At 41.0% G+C, this 21390-nt stretch overlaps 1 protein-coding gene across 1 annotated transcript in view; it reads right to left on the bottom strand.

Annotated features, from left to right (window-relative positions):
* Positions 1-1029: 1029 nt before the first annotated feature.
* The window catches only part of LOC116314105 (steroid hormone receptor ERR2-like), a 32988-nt gene continuing 12627 nt past the window's right edge, over positions 1030-21390 (bottom strand). Inside the window, exons 4-7 of the mRNA XM_031732003.2 lie at positions 15085-15195; positions 14615-14776; positions 4645-4914; positions 1030-1837 (exon numbers count right to left, since the gene is read on the bottom strand). Of these exons, the coding sequence (XP_031587863.2) occupies positions 1593-1837; positions 4645-4914; positions 14615-14776; positions 15085-15195 (788 nt within the window). The 3' untranslated portion in view covers positions 1030-1592. The remainder of the gene's footprint in view (positions 1838-4644; positions 4915-14614; positions 14777-15084; positions 15196-21390) is intronic.

Raw genomic sequence — 21390 nt, 5'->3', positions numbered from 1 at the left:
AGTAAGGAGAAAAAAAAGTGAGGAAAGTAAGGATCATAATGTTTCCTGACACTAGAAAATTTGGGTATAATTTTGCATGTTGCATATAAACTTTTTCCTCCCTTCATCTCACTTGCAATATGATCTTACGGTACAACCACAAATCGCTGTCTAGAAAGAGTCTTTTTTTTTTTTTTATCAGTTATCCTGATAACAAGTCATGTAAAGCATCATTTTTTTAGTTTAACATACCTACATCAAAGCACATGATGACACTTAGTTGAAAAAAAAAAGAGTTCCCAACAAACCAACTGGGGCATTATGACAAGCATGTGAACGCACAAATTAATAATATTAATTGACTGTAGCCTTTATATCGACACAAACGATGTTAGATTAAATAAAACTACCATGACATAAACCTGCAGAAACCCCCAAGGATGTTAGAAACTGTCCATACTTTACACACATATTCAATTATGGGCTATCAATATAGTGACACTTGTTGTATTGAGAACAAACTAAAACAAAGGTGGGCAGGGTTGACACAAGAAAAGGCAAAGCCTGTACAAAATATCACAATCTAGCGCACCATCGTCAACAAAAAGCTTTTGAAACAAACTGAATGATATTGTATAGTTGCTGAAGTCTTCATATTAGGGGTGTCAGTTTGCATTAAAGGGCGTATTACATTGCATTCATTTGTTTAACTTCATTCTTAAATATAGCTTATCGTTATCACGTGCAGGTTTCACAGTACGTTTAGTTGCCAATAGATGTGCATGAGGACAAAGAGAAGCGAAGGAGAAGTTTAGCCTCTAAAAGCAAAAAGGACAGACAGAGTGAGCTGATACAATACTCATTATTGCCACATTATTCATAGCTGTTCAGTGCAAACTCTCAGTGACCTCTGATCACCAGCCAACCACCGTCCTTCTGCAAGCACCAAGTTGACCGAACCACTGAGCTGATGAAGCTTCTACGAGGTAAATATATAATGAAGAAATGGAGAATCTTACTGTGACGAGTACCGCTGTCTTCGATGGTCAATACAAGAATATGTCTAACAGTTCTCCCCCCCCCAACCCCACGTGTCCAGTGCAATTTCACACAATATACAGTACACATATTATATGTAGACCAGTTAGAGACTATTGCTTTAACAACTTGCGATGAGAAAACGTGAGAGAAGGAAATAAAAACATGTAACGTGGCTACGTGGCTGTACAGTTCTTGAGGACATTTATATTATCACATTTCCATTTTGAGATGAAAATAAGATAAGAAACAAATTCACAGAACCTTCAGGTGATATAGAGCAACGGGTCTCTGGTTATAACAAGACCTCGGCTGCCTGATTTCTGTACACAACATCTTTATATACATCATCGTGATCCCCTGTCAATCAGACTGATAATTGCCCACCTTTTAAAACTATTTCAAGTCCCTTTTACCTTTAAGTTTAGTTTTGTTTAAAAGTGTTAAAATGACTCCAAGCTTCATCCTTCCGCTGTCAGTTGGCACCACCTTTATTTATTGATTTATTTTTTAATGGGCTGTCCCTCGCCTCGGACTGGGTGATGCAGCTGCGCGTCAAACACCCGGCCCGGGTGTCAAGCCTTGGCTTCCAGCATCTCGAGGAATAGTTTGTGCATGGGGACTTTGCCCTGCATTTTGATGCTGTAGAAGTGCTGAACGGCCTTGGTGGCAGTCTGACGGAGCAGAGGCAGGGTCATGAGCAGCTTGCCTGCCCGCCGGGGGTCCTCTGGGTGCTGGGAACCCTCAAAATCCTGCAGGGCCTCATGTAGAGAATCCTGGAGCCTTTGGACAGCCTCGATATTCTCTATGTGCATGGAGTCTGGAGCGAGAAGAAGAAAGGCGGAATGACAAAAAAGACAAATCAAATGTTTCATATCTATATTGACAACAACTGCATGTTTTGCAGCTGCATCATCTGGTTTTAAACTCAGTAGCTTGTATATGCAAACATGCAATTTTGCTTCTTAGTGCTTAATGACGCTCCTTAAATAAATGACTATGCATGGCTGGGAGTCTCGGGAGACATAGGCAGAGAGGGAAGTACAGTAGGTATATATAAATATACAGCAGGAGAGGAAAAAAAAGATTCATTTCTTTTGGTATCATGGACCACATACATCCCCCCTGCTAATGAATTCAGATGGCTGCATTACTAGGATATCGTTCAGCTGAATGATGGTGGCAGATGGGCTTCATTTCCATAAGAAAGAGCAGTTGGCCCCCTTATGTATAGGCTCTAAAATAAAACCAGTTGAGACTTATTAAAAACTGCTCTCTACGTATAAGTCTACATGTTGGAGGAAAAAAAAGAGAGAAAAAAAACAGGCTTGTCCTCCGAAGGACGAGCTGACAGCGAGCATTTTAATGGACAAGCAGTGGTTTGCTTTCAGCCAATTTCACTGCACTGACATACTGTGTCAGGTCTAATCTGTGTATGCATCATATCCACAATTCATTAACTCACAGATAAAGCCGTGCACAACGCAAATGCGAATTCAATACAGTATTATAATCAAATCTCACAGAATGAGATAAACTCGTCCTACCCTGGTAGTGATACGGAGTAGCGCTAAAGAGAAGGCAAACACGGCTGCTGATTGAAGTGTAAGTGAATGAGATCAGCTCTGCTATGTGTCATGAAAGTTGTGGCGTGAAGTAAGACCGTGTATGAACATGTAAATGAGGCAGAAAAAAGGGAAAGTACAAGGCTAATTATGTTCCTAACTGACTGATTAAGTCTCTTTTACCAGTCGCCTTCTGTGTAAATTGCATTTCTATCTTGGGAAATTAACTAGGCTATGTGGACCGCACATGTGTTCCAGCACTCTTCATTTGAAACCTTCATGTTAATGCTGATCTGATCCTCATTAGGCTGCACGATCATGTGTGTGCGCGTGCTCAGATGTGAGAAAGAGAGTGGAAAATAAGCAATATGTTTTTAAATGGGTGCACGCGTAAAGCATGAGTGTGTTTGTGCGTGTGTGTTTGTGTGTGTTTAAGGAGGCTGGGGCTGGGGGAGGAATGCAAAACTAACTTTGAAGAAACAATTTCCATGTAATCCGTCAGCAGCCTGGCGTCAATCCCGTCGATACTTTGCTAATTACAAAATCAATGGCCATGAATTTCCACAGCTGTCACACCCAGAGGACCACTGGAGCCGAAGCTCGCCGAGACTGTGTTCAAACGAGCCGAAGTCGCCCCCTCGCCCTCCCAGAGCAACCCCTCTGAACCCTAGCCTTCCTCTCTCTCTCACACGTCTTCCTTATACCTTTACCTCCCTGTCTTTCCAACACCTCCCCTCCTATTTATCCCCCACTTTCCCATGGAGTGTTTGTCATCAGGAGACTAAAGCTCTGGGCTCAGCATTTTTCATTTTTTTCAGTCAGGCAGGAGAAAAGACTCCTAACAGGCATTGATTAGCGGGGGACAGGCCCAGCCTCATGAAAAGCAAACTGTCAATACGGGCGCAGCATCTTCACACTGGAACAAACGAGGCCCGTCGCTCCCCGACGCTCATTCCACTCCACTTAACACATTTTATTGACAGCCCCTGTTTTTCTAATGAAATGCTAAATATATCTCCCTCGGCTGTGGCGCGCTGGCAGCTACTGTTATGGAGATGGAGAGAATGAGAGCGCAATGTGACAGTCACACACACACACGTGCACATGTATCTGCACACAAATTAAAATATAGCTACACACACACACACACACACACACACACAGAGACACGAAGACAAAGTTAAATTAAAAAAAATCTTGATCTTGACCTTTATGTCCTCTCTTATCGGGGATCTTTCATTGTGGGGGTGATGGTGCCACAAGATACCGATAACCACTCGGCATTTTTTTTCCCCGTGTTTTATTTCTTTGTTTGTTTAATTAAATGCCAACTGCCAGGCTTTACTTGAGATTTTATATAAAGATGTACCTTCCTGTCTATGTCATTACTGCGGAGAAAATAAAGGCTATTTGGCAAAAGTGACTAATCTTCCCACTTTATTAGGTACACTTCATTTTAATAAAATCAATAGCTTGACCACAAATATTACATGATTAGTTTTCGATTACTTGATTACAATAATTTAATTTATTTAAATTTTATTTTTTTTGCGATAAATTACAGTCACCTCAAGGTGCTTTATTTTGGAAGGAAAAGAGCCTCCAGAGAAAACCCCAACAATCAGATGATCCCTGTGAAGCAGTTGGCGACAGTGGGAAAGAAAAACTCACTTTTAACAGGAAGAAACCTCCGGCAGAGCCAGGCTCAGGGAGGGGCAACCATCTGCCGTGACTGGGTGGGGATAGTAGTCAACGCAAGTATGCCAATAAGTCACTACTATCTCTGGGAGTTTTAAATAGATGATTTTTGGAAAACTTAAACTGTTCGGAAGCCAAGTACAATAAACAGAACTTGGTTTAGGATGTAATCCCATCATTTTGACTTGCATTCAGCAACACGATCCTGCTCTGCCTCCTTATTGATGCACTATGATGTTTATGAAGATCCAAACCCACTACTCATCCAACATTTCTATGAATTTGAGCCTACAATATTTGTGCTGTTCACAAATTCATAGACTAGGATTGTGAATTTAAGTCCAACAGGTGGATGGAAGATTACCTGAGTTAGAGAGTGCAATGGCTTTGAGCGTAACAAATTCCTCCTTCTCCATGCGTAGCTTCTTGTAGCGTCGGACCAATGGCAAGATGGCAACATGAAGGTCCAGCAGGCCTGAGATCCTCGCCTGCTCCTCATCTACCACGTAGTCCTCCGCATACATTATCTCATCCTCGCAGGGCAGTGAGCGAAACACAATGCTCAGCACCAGGATCTCCATCCAGGCACTCTGCAATAGACTCATCTGGTCTGCCAGCGAGAGTGTGGAAAAGCCTGCAGGAGTATAAAGAAAATATATGTCACATTTGAACATTTTCTAGGTACTGCTGAGCCCTCACACAGAACAACCATGTGACATAGTAAGAGGGCAGCCTATTAACCCCCCTGCTCAGTTGTTGCCTCTTTCAGTCCTCTGTGTGCTTTATGGGCTATGTACAATTGCTGCGCAATCCTCAAAGAAGTCCGACTTGAAACAGAGACCGACCACTGTATGCAGTGGCTTTCAGGGAGCAATATAAATCAGTCAGGAGCAGAGGCCTTTGAAACATGAACCAGGGCTGCCTCAGCCATCAACTCAGTCCTTCTGCAACCCACCGCATAAGCACATGAGACCCTGCTTAGTGAGGACAAATCCAGACTTAACACTGATTATATCGTATCATTGTCAGAGTAAGGACGGGTAAATAGACATTCACTTCTTCTTTACAACAACTTCAAAGTTAATTCTGTCATTTAACACAAACTAAATTAATGTACTGAAAATAGGAAGGAGAAAAAAAGAAGATCGTGTGGATTTATAATTAGACTTCACTATTTTATAGTTTTTCACATTTTCTAAGAGACTTTTCTGGGATTCTTCCACCCTTTTCATAAAAGGGTAAAGAAAAAACTTTCAATCAGCATTCAAAACACTTCTGAATCAAAAACCTCTGTTTGCATCAGAAAGACCATCTGATGATTTTTTTTTCTTTTAAAGGAAGCAACTGAATGTACCTTTTATCTATAGTATAAGATATAGCCTACAGGTTTATAATACTTATATACATAAAACATTTACTACAACAAGAAACTCTAATAGTACATGCCCATGTTACGGTACTTTCTGACCTGGTTTTGCTGTTGGCCATTAAATTAAAATGATCAATGCTTTATATATTGTAGCCCCATAAATGCACAAATTGGGTCATTTCAGCCCACTGCCAGATGGTTGCTATGCAACATGATGATAATATATCATGTGTAATTCCACTTTTGTGGATATAAATGAGATGCTAATGTTGTGAATTGAAAACAATAGGATGATTTCATGCGGTATTGTGGATTGTTGTGCATTAAAGGCTAAAAAGGTAATTTTAGTAATTTGCAATATGGTTGTCATGGAACCTGAAGGTATCGTAGTATATCATACATAACTTAAGTTTTGTGGATGTGTTATTGTTGTGAAACTAAAACTATAAAATCCTTTTATAAGTTGCTGCAGCTTCAGAAATGCTAAAAACAAATCATTTCAACCTGTTGTTAGCTGGTTGTTGGGCAATATGATGACATCAGAATATCTGATATAGATAACAACCTTCAGGTGTATCAGATGAACCTGCGTACCAAGTTTAGTAGCTCAACTCCTGATTATGTAGGAATTGGCAGCAAAGAAACAAACATATGGACAGACATACACAGATTTGTGTATCATAGTAAAATGTCTTTTTTCCTGTGCATGCACAATCATTCCCTGTATATGAACATGGTGTCTCACCCTAATCCGGTTCCTGCCTATCACATTGTTCATATTCTTTGTTGGCATCAACTTTCAACTCTGCTTTTCTGGCTGTGGACTCTGAACTGGTATTTATTGGTTAGTTCATTCACAGGAATTTTGAGCCATCATGATTAAGAAACTGGATCTGCCCTGTGCTCTGTGGTGTAGTTCTCCCAACAGCATTTACCATCATGTATCACAAGTGTATTAATGTGCTGATTTTCAGTGTGTGAGAATTTGTTTAGAGTTTTGCAACTGGAGAAATCAGGTCTGTATATATACTGAATTAACATAATCACTGGGATTGGGATGGAATTATGAAGGGGAATGCTTTAAATGCAGCAATGTTAAGATCCAAAAACAAAGCACACATGCAGGCTCCTTCCTGTGTTGTTCAACCTTTTAAACTTGGTGTGGCAATTCATCCAGATCTGGAGGTCGACCCATCAACTTTCACCTCTAACATTCACACACACCACATCAAACACCTGAAAGGACCTCAATGGCCACAATACCTTTCACTACTCTATGGTGAATAGGAAGGTGATTGGGGGGTATTGACCAGGGCCTTGAACTCACCACGCTGCTTACTTAAATCTTGAAACTTGTATGGATCGGAATCGGACAGGTTGACTTAAAAGGGGTCCTCCCGATGTTTCTTATCAAGCAAATAGAGGAACGACGGGAAGCGAGAGAATGAAGCAGAGAGAAAAGAGTGGTGGGGGTGTCATTGATTAGTAGATTGTAATCAGTCCACCAAATGCGAAAGGGTATCGATCCAAGCCTCAGATCTGACAAACAGACATTTGATGGAGGACATCCGGTACATGTTTAGTGGGGGGAAGAGAGGACCACAGGATCACTGAATGTAGATATCAATGCTGTGTCAGGAATTCATGAGTTTACTCCAGATTCTCCAAAGACACTTCTGCAAGAGAAATGAATGGCCTAAATTTGGTGAAGCTTATTTAGAATAGTGAGGCAGGACAAAATAAGTCTGACAGTTAGAAAAAAGTAGCATAGTTACATACAGAAACAACCTGTTTAAATAACTGTAAAGCAAGAATACTTCAGGCTAAAAATCATGCTTAGCTGCGTTTAATGTAGCATACCTTTAATATACTGCCTCAACATAAAGCCACCAATTGTGCAGAATGCCCTCCCTTTGTGATGCCAAAAGCTTAGTTATCATGGGCATCCTGTAGTTTTAGGCATCAGGACATTGGCAACAAATGCTTTGAGTCTTGGGAGCTGCTGGGTGTGGCCTTCGTGAACCTGGACTGTTTTTGCATGTGGGACAGATGCTCAACTGGACTTTGTAGTCAAGATAAAGTCTTTGAGCTCTTTGTAAAATTCCTCCAGCTGCTCCTGTGCAATTTTGGAACTTGCGACATGTCAAAGTAACACCTGCACAGAGGCCAGGACTAAAGGTTTTCCCAGCAGAACATTGCACTGTGCTTTTTCATTTTGTGACTCATTGGTGAAGACATGCATACATTTCCCTTATTTTCCCCCAGCACCCCTGGCCCCCTTTTTCTTTTCTTTTTTTCAAACACTCAATTTACTGAAGCAATTTAGTGACTTCCTGGTTTCCCTGGGGTTAGCCTGGAGCTGGAAGTGCGTCACCTGGAGGTGGCTGAGTTAAGTGTCACTGTGGAGGATGAATCCCCCTGATGAAATATCAATATTTCACCCTAGTGATTTGATGCCGTTTGACCAAACATGACACAATACTGAGCAAACCAGGCGATGTCAGTATCTCTGTGTTTGCAGTCTCTCTGTATGGAGATGAAAAACATGAACAGCGATGCTGTTCTGCTAAACTACAGGGTTTTTAGAGTATTTATGGTTTACTTGTTAGCTGAATAAATCAAAATCCTTAATTTTACATCCTATAGGCTTTACCGTTATGCGTCTTCATAGTGTAGTGACTTAGACATCTACTTCACAAACAAAAGGTTGCTGGTTCCATTCCAGTTGAGACAGAAATGCCCTTTAGGGTTGCATCAGAAAAAAAAAAAGCTGAATTAAACATGGCGAGTGACCCTTGTGAACAAAGAAGCATCCGAAAGTAGGTTTAGGTAAAATTATTTTAAATTTAAAGTGATTTCTTTAAATGATTGAATGAATCTAGACTATTGGAAAATGTCTAAAATACACTTTCAGTGCAAGAGAATGATAAATACAAATTATACTACTTATAGGGCTTAATGAAGCCTAATTTTTGGAGGTTACAGTTCACTTCAATTCAATTACATTTTATATATATAGTGGCAAAAAACAACAACTATCATCTCAAGGTGCTTTATGTAAGAAGACCCTACAATATTTCATCAAAAACCCAACAACCCAACAATCAGACAAACTGCTATGAGCAAGCTCTTGGTGACAGTGGGAAAGAAAAAAACCCTTTTAACAAGAAGAAACCGCCGACAGAACCAGGGTCAGGGAGAGGCAGCCGTCTGTCATGACTGGTTGGGGGTGAGGGGAGGGAGACACGACAAAAGATATTATTAGTCTCTGGCTCTCTTCCAAAGCATAACTAATAATTAAATGCAGAGTGGTGTATAAACACAGAGTAAGTGAAAAAAGGTGAGTGAAGAAGAAACAGTGGTTCATGGAAATCCCCCAGCACCCTAGGCCTACAGCATAACTATGGGAGGATACAGGGTCACCTGATGTTAATACTAATCTCAAAAGTATAGAGGGCCGTTGAAAAAAAACATGTAAAAAAAAGTATTTAAGACTGAATACATGTAAATAGAGGGTTACTCAAATACCCATAAATGCCTAAAACTCAGAAGTTACTGCTAACTCTTTTAAGTTAAGTTTTGCTAACAAGGCCATTTTTGACCAAAGTATGTCTTTTACCTCTTCACTCTGTGCATTATTGCCAAAATTAGGAACACCCTGTCTCAGATACTAGAAGAACTAGTCCAAACATTTTTCATTTCCAGGCTGGACTCCTTGTTACAAAAATGCCACAGCAAGTATACCAACAGGGACTGGAAAGAGACACATTCTCTACTTTTATGACTAAGCTTGACAATTTTCTTTTTGATAATTAAACTGGCTCAGTGACCCAGAACACTCCATGCATTTATCTGCCTCTACTGCATGCCATTAAATTTGAATCTTCTCTCTCCTCTAGCTTGTGCTTTGTACTCTCTCTTTGCACCTCTCTGCACAAGCTACACATTTATGATCTGTAGTTACGAGCCCAACTAACCTGCTCAGTGTTTATAGTGTGTTATTGCTCAGCGCTCATCTCTTCTCTCGCCACTCCCCACAGCTGACTGAGGCAGATGGCTGCCCCTCCCCGTCCCCCTAGTTCTGTCTGAGGTTTCTTCCTGTTAAAAGGGAGTTTTTTCTTCCCATTGCCAAGTGCATGGCTACAGGGAATAGTAAGGTTTGTAACACTGAAAAATTTTGATCCAACTATGTAAACTGCTGTTTTTTTTTAGTGATCAAATACATTTTAATGTTAATAGTTAAAACAAGATTTACTAAGCTGACAAAATGTAATCAAAATGAATATTTTTAGCCTTAAAGAGAGAGACAGTAAGTATATAAGAAAATGCATTTAGCATTAAAATAAATCAGGACTATTTTTTTGCTAACTTTAAAATCAAAATTAGAAGTATTTTTGTTGCTTCTACATTCATCACACTGTCCACTGTTTTATAACCATGTTGTGCTCCGGAAACTGTGGAGCAGTTTTTGTAGTAGTGCATTGACCTGCAGGGGGAGGCTGTTGTTGTGCGTGTGTGTTTGTGTGTCTGTGTGGAGAGGGGTGTTGCCGTTTCACCAAACACATTACAGTTCTGTCACACTGTAAAAACCCATATTTAGCCAATGTAGCATGTGAGTCAGCAATATGTCTATTTCTTTAAAGGTCCCCAGGTCCCCAAAAAAGAACTATTTGGCAGGGTTCTGGTAATGCAACAAAAAAGTACAGGTGCGTGTAAGATAACTGAGGCCCTGCTCAGTACAGTGAGGAGACTGAGTGGTTGGCAGTGAAGCTTGAAGCTGTCATTGAGAGCGAGGTCTAAAACAGACAGCAGTTCACTCTCTATTCATTTAGTATCATTACAGGCCTCCTAAGAGCCCTAATGGGCCTAATAAAAAGACAGAGGTAATAATGAGACTTGAGGGCCCTATATGAGCAGGAGGAGTAGGAGAGGGAGAGCCAGGGGAACAGGAGAACAAGGAAGCCAGAGAGTGTGTGAAAGATATTATGGCAGAGGGTGCGCGGGACAGAAACAGAGAAAAAGAAAGGAAAAAGAACGAGCATTAGATAAAGTGAATAGAGGGCGCTGTACGCTGTTGGCTTGAATGTAGTCTACGCTTTGTGAGGTGGTCTGTGTGTGTGGTTATAAATCAAGGGCCACAATAACATGTCTCCTATCATGTTCTTGAAGCCAAAATGTGTGTTTTTGGTTTTATTTTTAAAAACTTCAATATTTTTAATTGGCTCATTTGCACACAAAAAAACCTAAACCAAACTAAACTGTGAGGATTAAAGATTGATCAAATTACTTCTTTCCAGCTGTAAAACACAAATATTTAAGCCTTTACAATGAACACATGTACCACAAAACCTAAGGAGTATTACATGTTTCTTCCCAGCTCTCCACATGTGGATGCTGAAGGACTTTTACATTAATGGAGCGATCTGCGCTAATGACTCCTATTACCTCATCGTTAAGGCCATTTGCGCAGTGGGCTATGAGTGTAATGGAGGGAGTGGACTGTTAAACTGTAGGGACCCCTTTTGTCTTAATCGTTACTTGGTGACACTTTGACCCAGTGGCCGCGGGTAAAATGTCTCCAGAGTGTCACGTGCCGGCTTTAATAACTCTGACAGATCTGGATTTAGATCTTCACACCATACAGGATCAATACTTTATATATATATACACAAATGTAACAGAGAATAAGGCAAAAAACATTACAGTAAAATTCATTACAGGCCCCATGGGGCTCCATTAAATTGAGGAATTTGACTGTAGTTACCCTATTTGGCTTTTTTTTGAAAAATACACCTGAATTAGATTTTTTCCCTTGTTCTCAAGATGTTGGATGGAAAAGAGGTCAGGAGCAAAAAAAAAACCAAAAAAAAAAAACTGTGCATTTGGGTCAGGGAAGCTCCTTTTGTTCCTGTTAACGCTTGTTTCTCGATGTAAACTCTAGAGTGGTGAGACAGCACGTCTGTCTCAAACCAAAGCAACTCTCCGCGGGCTAATCGTTTAATCAGGCTTCTCTTTTCGTTTGTAAAAACATTCATCTAAAGTTCAAAGGGCTGGTTTGGGCTCAGCTCATTTTGGCAAACATCAAATTGCCAAGTCCAAACAGATGACTTTCCCCAACAGGTAACTTCCTTCATGTTACTCCACTATGCAATTGATGCTGTTTTGAGACGGTTGTCCACATGGCTGACTGTAGATGAGGTGGCTAGGTGCCCCACAAGTGGAACACAACATATATTTGAGAACCACTCGTCTACAGCAAATTGACACATAATGTGGAGGAGTTGTCTCCTATTGTCATTCTCCATTCCTAAACTTTTCTTACCACTTGGGCCTCAGTTACACAGGACTGTCGACGACCATCTGGCAAACACAGGTCATAAGGTTGCTAGGTAAGGTCCCTAGTTAGTTGCCATGGCTGTCAGTAGTTTGCATGGAAGTTGTTGTCAATTTATCTGCAAATGCTTGCAGACATCTCTCTGAGCTTTGGTTAAACTTAAAAAAGTACATCGCAAACCAGAAATAAAAAATATTTACCTTTAGAGTAAATTTTCCAGCATCAGCCAGTACATTTCAAAAGCGGCAACTTTTACTTTGAAGGCAAACAACAAAATGACATATAAGTGTCATTATTTATTAAACAAAGCCAAAATGCAAAATAAATACGCCCCATGATGCAGTAGTTAGTAGAACCAGCTTTAGTGACAATAACTTGAAGTAACTGTTTTCTGTATGACTTCATCAAATCATTGTAACCTTCTTTATGGTACTGATTTAGCCCATTGAGACTTGTTTGCTCTCTTAAGGTCCCCTGCATGTCAATGAGATTGAGGTCTGGACTTTTACTGGGCCATTGCAACACCTTGATCCTTTTTCCATCTGTGAATGAGCTTTCTCACTGGAGTTCAATTTTTTTTTTAAATTACTTTAACTCTTACCAGACTGATGAGCAAGAACATTCCTATGGACTCAAGCTGGGGTCATAAATATTTTGTACTTGTAAATCAAATGCGTAGTTGTGAACTGACTTTGTAACCTTTTATGTAATTTTATGTTTGTGCATCTATAGATGAGAATTTGTGTGTGTGTGTAAAAAAGATTTGTGTTTGTAAAAAATATTTACACAAGTTACAATTTTTTTTGTTAAGGTCTGCTTACAGATACAAAATAAAAAACCTTGTGTAAAACTCTGCGCTCAAGTTTCCTGGCTGTGTGTGAGTTTCAACGTACAAGTACGAATTTTGACCCAATTTTTCTTCCTTTCAGCTGATTGGTCAATGTCATGTCAATCACAAATTTAACAATCCAATCAGAGAACAGACGGGTTTGGCTGTCGGTGGGGTGCTATACTGAGCTTTAGGTCCTGGAATTGACAATTTGAGCCCATACATTCCTGATATCTTTGCTCCTTGGCATACTACTGGATAGTACAGACCAGCAAACTGCCAAAACCTCAGCTTTCACAGAGGTGCTCACCCTCACTGATGATCAATTAATTAACTTGATAAGTAGCAGCTTGCTGCCACTTATCTTTCTGTTTCCTACGGAAGCAGTAAGGATGTATTTTGTTTACACACTTCTACATCTTTTGAGTTTTTGTCAAATAAATAATGACACGGGTTACAGGTCATGTGCATTTCATTTGAGGCTGTATTTACTTAATTTTAACCAGATAATTTTTATTATGTCTTGATATGTAAAGCCGCAAAATTAAAAGAGGCTGTACTTTCTTTTTCCCATGACTGTATTTGCCATCGTCTTATAATTACTCTGGGCCACTGCTCAGCAAACGATTCATAGTCTTGCTTTAAGTGTGGACGATGAGCCAGGGACAAATAGGACAGCACTGTGCCAGCCCAAAAGGAGACAGTGAAAAAAAACAAAACTCAATTGTTTTGGCAAAAATTCATTTTTTATTTACTCTGAATGAATGCATTTTTGTTTTTTTTTTACAACTAATTAATTGTGTTTAAGCAAGCACGAGACCTTTTTTGGTTCCTTACTCTGACGTAAGGATTTGCTCTTTCTTTGTTATCACTGTGAAGTAAATGCACAACAAAAGACAACTGAAGATAAAATTTGTGTCCTGACTGTTGCCATTTATTTCAATTAATTAGGAAACCCATTAAGAAATGCATCAGTGAAGAATATTGCTTTAATTGAATAACAATTGAATTGACAACACGTGTATCTTTTACATGCTTTATTTAACCAGATCAATGGCTTGCATATACGTTGAAACCAGCCAGTGCCCCTTATGAACACGCGGAGGTCCAAAGTGTCTCCTTCAGCCGATAAAGATGAGAAGAACGGAAGATCTAAGAACATTTGCATAACAAGTCTTATTTAAGAATTCATCAACAAGGAGAAGGGAAATCCATCAGTATTTCCCTAAATAAATCAATTTCACCACAGGCCCTGTGTAGTCTCCTTAAGTAAGTAAGAGGATTGCTTTCTTTAAGTCTGGGATTGAAATGGAATACATTGACATAGGGGCGGGTCCCCCCCACAGACTCTCCCACCCCACTCCACCCCACCCCAGTCAAATCAAAGGTTTCAGCTGCTCTTTATTGATTAGATTTTAGAATATGGGACTAGCTTCTCCCTTAGGTGCAGATGAGTAGCAGATGTTAATTATCCTGTGTGTGTGCATGCGTATGAGCGGGAGGGGGTGGTGTGTTATGTACAGCAGTCGGTGAAGTACTCCAGTAATCTCACACTGTAACATTTCAACAAATCAAAGAGCAAACGGGAGCAGTTTCTCCTCCGCTTTACTAACAGCAGAAGACCACACGTTAACCTCTTTTTTTTTTAGCAACTTAATAGATGACCCTACTTCTGTTTCTATTTCACTGTAGAGCAAATCTGTATAAAAAGCACCTATGTCTGAAATTTCACATTAAGACAAGTGTTTGGAAAGCCAGAGCCCTGATGACAGGTTCAGTCAAGAGCAGTCACATGTGTCTACCTGGGATATGTTTGGCCCAGCCAATGATGACCACCAGCTCGCGGTCAGCCAAGTCACACAGCGTTGTCAGAGCCTTGATGTCTCCGTCCGGCATGGTGGGGTCAGGCATGGCATAGATCTTCTCTGGCTCCACCACCAGCAGATGAGAGACGATCTTTGTCACTAAGAGGGGGAAGAGAAAGAGACAGACGGAGGGCGTGAGAGGATATAAATGTACTGTGGTGTGTGACGGTTTTAGGCAACACTGTTTGCCTAAAATATGATCATATTGTGCCACATGAATCTCATCTTTGGATGTAGATAACAATGCTCTCGCCATATTCCTCAACGGGATTCATTTCACAGCTTTATGTCCCATCACATTAACTAATAAAGTTAATGCTTTCTGTAATGCTCAGGTAATATGCACATTTTCACTGAGTGAGATTTTTAAATTAAAAAAAGAAAAAAGCAACAAAAAAGCGACTCACGTGGTTTTTTGGCTGGAGGGGGGAGGGTGAGGCCGAGGTAGGCGCCGTTTTCAGCATCCAACCGCCGCTTGTACTTCTGACGCCCCCCTCTCACTCGATCCAGACGCACGCCTGCAAAAAGAATATCACATATGCATAAAATAAACCAAAGCCACTCTGACAAATCCACAAAACTTAATGATTACATAGCAAAATAAAATAAAAGGGAACTTTTCACTTGTTATGTTTGGAAGTAGGCGTTGCTGCTGACTTTCTCACTTTCTTTTTATATGCTTAATTTTTGAAAGTTAGATTCAGTTATAACGACCTATTTTATGGCATCGTATTTGCTACTATTCTTCATATAATATACATTCCAAAAATTGGAATTGCAGCATTTTTCTGTCATGCATCTACATAAACAGTTATTTTTAACCTTTCGACCATCAAGCAGGACTTCCGAGTGGAAGTTTAAGCGTTCACATGTGGGATTATCTTCAAAGCCATCACAGAGGACGCGGGCTGGATGCACCTTGTCTCCTGAATTGATACGTTTGCATTAAAAGTTGTTTGAGCACTGAGGGAGAGCAAACAGATTTTACATGGTCAAGTGGAATTAAGTCGTGTGAGATTTCCCAGTGACTCATATAAATTCCTTTGATTCCCCTGGAAACAAAAGAATCCGATTAGGATGGTCTTTCAATTTCCTGACACCGACTATCCACTAACCTAATTACCCACCGTGCCCAGAGGGAGCTCATTCTTCCCAGCAAACACAGTGAGATCATTTTATGCCTGGCAGATTGAAGCTAAATCGAGAGCCCCTCTCCTAACACAGCTTTCCATTTGTACGCCTTAAAGTAATCAATAAGGCTTGCAAATAGACTTCTTGTTCTTTGAACACATGTGGATGCGGTTTTAATTAGTCAGTTAGGCAGGCAGGAGCTGGGTTTGCGATAGATGGAGCTTTAGTGGTTGTTTTTAGCATTACTCTTGGTTAAGTTAAATTTAAAATGATAAATTGGGCTTCAGGAAACTGTGTGCATGTACTCCAGATATTAAATCAGTTCAGGAGCCCCTCTCTCTCTATTTAATGGTACACAGAGGCCTAATAAAGGGTTATGCAGTTAGTTAAGCCTTTCACAATAATAAGCTTGTTTAATGCATAAATATATTAAGAAGGTACCAACTCCAAATTCATGCAGCATGTTCTTGTCAGGCTAACTGACAGTGAATTGTTGCTGCTTTTGCCCCTAACATTATCAAGACACACACACACTGACACACACACACTAGTTTCCCTGCCGTGGGCTGCTAGGTCATGTAGCTACGACAAGCGACAAGTGACCAAACAGCCAGAGTTAGAATTCCAAGATCCGCGGGGGCTGTTTGAACTCGAACATCCAACTGGCCCATAATTAATAGACGCTGACAAGAATTAAGAGCTCAGCGCTAACCAGTTTCAGTTTACAGCTTAGCGGCGCTGCAAACAGCAGAGACCCGAGGCAGGAGGGCAGGGACAATGACGAGGGAAAAAAACAAGGGTTAGATAAGGCTGAAGAGTGGGAGGGTTGGAAAATCAAACAGAACAATCTGCTGTGCTTGGATGAATATATCTGTTTTCTGATGGTTTCTTCTTTCTCAGCTTGTACATCCTCTCCCTGTCGGCCCTGCCTGTTCCAGTGACCACCTGATCTCACCAGTGCGGGATTATCTCCTCCCCATGTGATATGGAACAGTACTGAGAATATGACCACAACAAGACAGCTGAATGAGGCCCCTGGAAGAGGGCCGGAGAGGGTGGGAGGGGGGCTGGTGTGTCATCGTCAGCACCACATTCCTAACCTCAGGCCCAAAACCACATCGGCCTCCGCGCTTCAAGACAATGCGGGTCCAGACGAGAGCCTCTGACATGGGTTGGGGGGCAGCGGGTGCCAGGCGGGTCCACAGATCATCTTAAAGGCATCCAGATCCTTTTTTATGGTTGCTGGCCTTTCATAAAGTGTGACAGGCAAAGTATGGATGCATGGGTGAGGTTATGGGGTAAAAGAAATATGTGTGCTGGATAATATGAATTCACATACTACAGCACGCTCATAACTTTGTGCTGACTGCGAGAAAGACGGGCTGAGATACTTGGCTGAAAGTCTATTCTTGCTATGTGAGTGTGTTTGTGTGTGTTTGTGTGCATGCACATGTGTGTGGACAGACGATGAGGCATATTTACATTGGAGCAATCTTTACAGCCACCTGATCTGTTTCCCTTTCACATACACTACATTTATTGACCTGTTAAAACGTTAAGGCAAATTTCTCATTAAAGTGACAGTGTTTCGCTTTATGCGCTGGCCACGGGTGCACCGGGTGTGTCCTGCGGATTATTTTGTTCTGCTATGCATTTATTATTTGCACATAAAATCAACAGACATCTATTTCACCATAGCAGCTGCCAAAATATTCATTTTATCCCCACAATGAAAAAAATGACAAAAAAATTACACAGTAAGTAAAACGGCCCTTAAGAATACATAATAACATTTTTAAAGTCCACCTTAAAACATAAACATCAAAATGAAATCTGAGTTAAGTATGTGATTACATTTTCTGCCTAAACCCCCCACCCAAATTGTCTAAATCCACATTCTTCGCAATGCGGTCAGAGACATCGGTCTATATGCTGAAAAACACCCACGTCAGCAGTGTCTTCAATGTAAAACTGATGCCAGAAAAACAGAAATACACAAAGGAAGACAGAAGGTCGAGCAAAAACAAAAAAGTGTCCAAATAAAACATTGATGATATAAGTGAGAGTCATTCTTCTGGTGCAAAAAGAAGCTCTACAGAGCAGCTATCATCACTGAAAGGTGCATGTGTCTCATATCGAGACTGTGTGTTACTATGTGAACATGTGCTCGTGTGTACATGCGTGTTTAAGCTTCTCACTCTCAACTATTTTCAGCCTTTCACCTGTCAGAGGCGCTTCTTTCGAGAGAATGTGTCAGAATTGGCTGGCTGGCTAACGCTGCCAAAGGGAGATTAGGAGCTCCCTATTTTAGCTGGGAAAAATCAGAGGGATGCGGCGTGCAGCCCCCTCCGACGCGGCCCGCTCACCCTTTGCAAAGCGCAGCCGCTCTGCCCTTCCAGGGCTGCCTCTGAACGTCTGATCTGGAAAGTTAGAAAGAGCTACAGTAAAGGCTGTCATCTGGTTTTTTTCTTAAGTCTGGGTGGGCTGAAAATAAGAAGGGAAAGGAGAAGAAAAGACGACACAAAAAGTTGAAGGGGGCTGGGTTGGGTTGGGTATTAACATGGCGCACCATCTGCTGCAACCCCCTCCCGGTGGCCTGGCAATGCTGGCACTGCTTAACCGTAACTGCTATGGCACTTGTATCACTCTTTATCATGTTTTACACTTTACATAAATCTGAGCCAGCGTGTCCGCAAAGGGCTATTATTTTGTCTCGCAGTGCCGCCCTAACCACAGATGCAGCTCTAATCAAAAACATCTGCAAGGCTCGAGAAGGGCCGGGATCATTCATGAAGTTGAAGCTGGTGCAGTGGACAAAATAAAATAAAATAAAAAACCTAGAACGGTGTCGGTGACAACCACGGGACCTCAAGGAGCGATTCTGAGCCCCTTGTCAGGGGTGATATACATTTTGACATGTGTGTCGGGAAGCGAGGGCATGTATAGAAGGGTTGTTATGAGGTCAGCGCTTCGCTAAATCCTCTTCTTCGGAGGAACACGTGTTAGCCTCCGTGTCTGATCTATCACCTGCCAGACAGTGAGGACAGGCCAGTGCAGAGCCTCTGGGTGGGCGCTGACTCTCAGCTGCATTCTGCCAGCTACTCTGACACCCTAAAGAGCAAACAAGCCCACACACATGTGCTGTTAGATAGACAAGTTTATGGTACAAGAAAAACAAGTGGCAAGGAGGGAGAGGTCCTTCTGACTTACAGTTTAAGTACTTTGAATAGTGCAGAGCAACACACGCTAAAAATTCTGGTTCTGAAGACGCCCACAGAGTACAGACTTTGGGTATATCTTTATTATGATGATGTAATCTTAGCATATAGATTGGTTTCTGATTTAAGCCTATTGATTGGGAAGGGACCTGACAGTCTGTGATATTGGATATGGCTTTACTAATCTTTTGTGTATGTGGCCGGAGGAAAATAAGGCTGTAACATTACCCTGGTAGCCACGTTCGCTCAGGAAAGACTGCTGATCCCTATCTGTGGTTAGGAGAGGGCGAGACAGCGGTGTAGGTTGCCAAAATAGTCTGGCAGCTTGTGTTCATCCACCACATTACAGCGATGTCAGAAAATCCCCGCAAGCAAAGAATAAACCACAGAAACACAGAGCTAACATCACTGAACTAGAACCACCAGTACTGACTAAAAGAGCAAACTGTAAGCACCTTTTATGCTCGGACCTGTTTCTTCCAGGACGGTATGCTTCTGTTCCAGTGGGACTTGGTTTTTGAACACGATAATTTGTTAACATGATGATCGGACACCTGTTCAAGGACCAACATAGATACCCATGCTTACTGGCACAAAAAAAGAAAAAGAAAAAAAGAATCCATCTCTCTTCTTCAGCAGGATGTGACTCAAAGCGGAAATTGAAAAATGCACACGCGGTAGATTCTTGCATCATTTAACACCGTACAGTAATGCTATGGGATATTAGCGCTGCTATTAGCTGGGGGCACTGACTCCTGGCAGTTGTGACTGACACCATACCTTCCGTGAGTTGTAATTACGTGAGAGTTTTTCCACTGACCTGTGACCTTTCATCAGTCTCAGCTGGACATTTGAGGGGTCAGTGAATGAGGCCGGCTTCCTCGAACAGCTGCCTGTCGCTGCCGTCCACCCGGCTCATCCAGGTGCTCGGCTGTGACATAGCAGTAAAGCCGAACCAGGAGAGAGGCCTGTCATCTATAATATTTCTTTGATTTTCTTGGAAAAATAATAATCTTCTACATCTTAAACAGACAGCTTAGCTCAACGCACCCTTAAGCATAATCCATAAATTCCCTTTGCATTATGTTGGCACTGGCCACAGCTAGAATACCTGATTTATTTAGACCCCTAACACACCTGAAGCCACCAAACCAAGTTCGAAGAAGTAAAGTCAGCTGATTAGTGGCAGGTGGCACACAGCAGAAGGGTTTTCCCCACCCACTAATGGGGCTCAAAATCCCTGGCAGCTACCCTTTAAAAGTCAGGATGGCATGACTGGCACGAGGAAGAGAAATATTGGAAACTTCTAGAGCGACTCATCACAATATATAACTCTCACAGCACGCGAGGGAGGCGTTTCTTAGTAAGCAACTGCCAAAACGTGAGGGAAATTTGCAATGGGAACAAATGAATAAATTGGAAAAAAACCCAAACAATATCCAGTTTTTATGTATTTATCACTGTTTACCTGTTAATAGCTGAAGATTATAATATTTAGAATAGAAACGTATCTGGACACATTTTATTAACTAAAAAGTCACAATGGTTTCATTTCAAAGGAAAGAAGTAAAAAAACCCACAAGCCTGCTTAATATTGACAAGGATTGCTACGAAAAACGAAATTTGCTTAAATAATAAAATCAAATCTGTAAACCTTCAACATAAAACCATTTTTCTATTTGAACACCGCAATCATGACCTCACACCTTAAAGATCTGTTTTTAAGCTGGAAAAGCTTTCAGTTAGTCAGCTATTTTTTATGTCAAAGACCAAGGTTTAAGATCACCGTGATCTCACAAAACATATTTGGGCCAAATTGATTAGGTCTGGCTTGGATATGGATATAAGATACAAGTTAAATGGTTTCTGGTTTCTCTGTAAATCTTGTATTTATCACTACAATTGTGGGTGTCTTCAAAATATCCCAGTAGACGCTCAAACATTCATCTCTGTTGGTTTAAAAGATTTTGTGTTTTAAATCTGAGTCTGGATAATTGTGAAGATATTAGAAACCTTCTTTATTAAGCTAATACTTTAACACTACACTTCCTTATTCTTTTCAGTGTATCAATCTCCTGTTTGTGGAGTGTGCTGCTGTCTTTAAGTCCTCTGGATTCATTCCATGCTGCATTAGTTATTATTAATCTCTGGCTTTCTTCCACAGTGTATCTTTTGTCCTGTCTGCCCCCCCCTTAACTCAAACCAGTTGCAACAGAGTCCGCAATTTTTTAACTGTTAGTTTTTCCTTCCTGTCGCCGAGTGCTTGCTCATAGGGAGTCGTCTGATTGTTGGGGTTTTATCTGTATTATTGTAGGATCTTTATTTTACAGTAAAGCGCCTTGAGGTGACAGTTGTTGGGATTTG

This window comes from Oreochromis aureus, linkage group 15, assembly GCF_013358895.1.
Source record: "Oreochromis aureus strain Israel breed Guangdong linkage group 15, ZZ_aureus, whole genome shotgun sequence".
Lineage (NCBI taxonomy): Eukaryota > Metazoa > Chordata > Actinopteri > Cichliformes > Cichlidae > Oreochromis > Oreochromis aureus.
The sequence above is the reverse complement of the archived record's forward strand: the minus strand, read 5'-3'. Positions and strand labels throughout refer to the sequence as shown.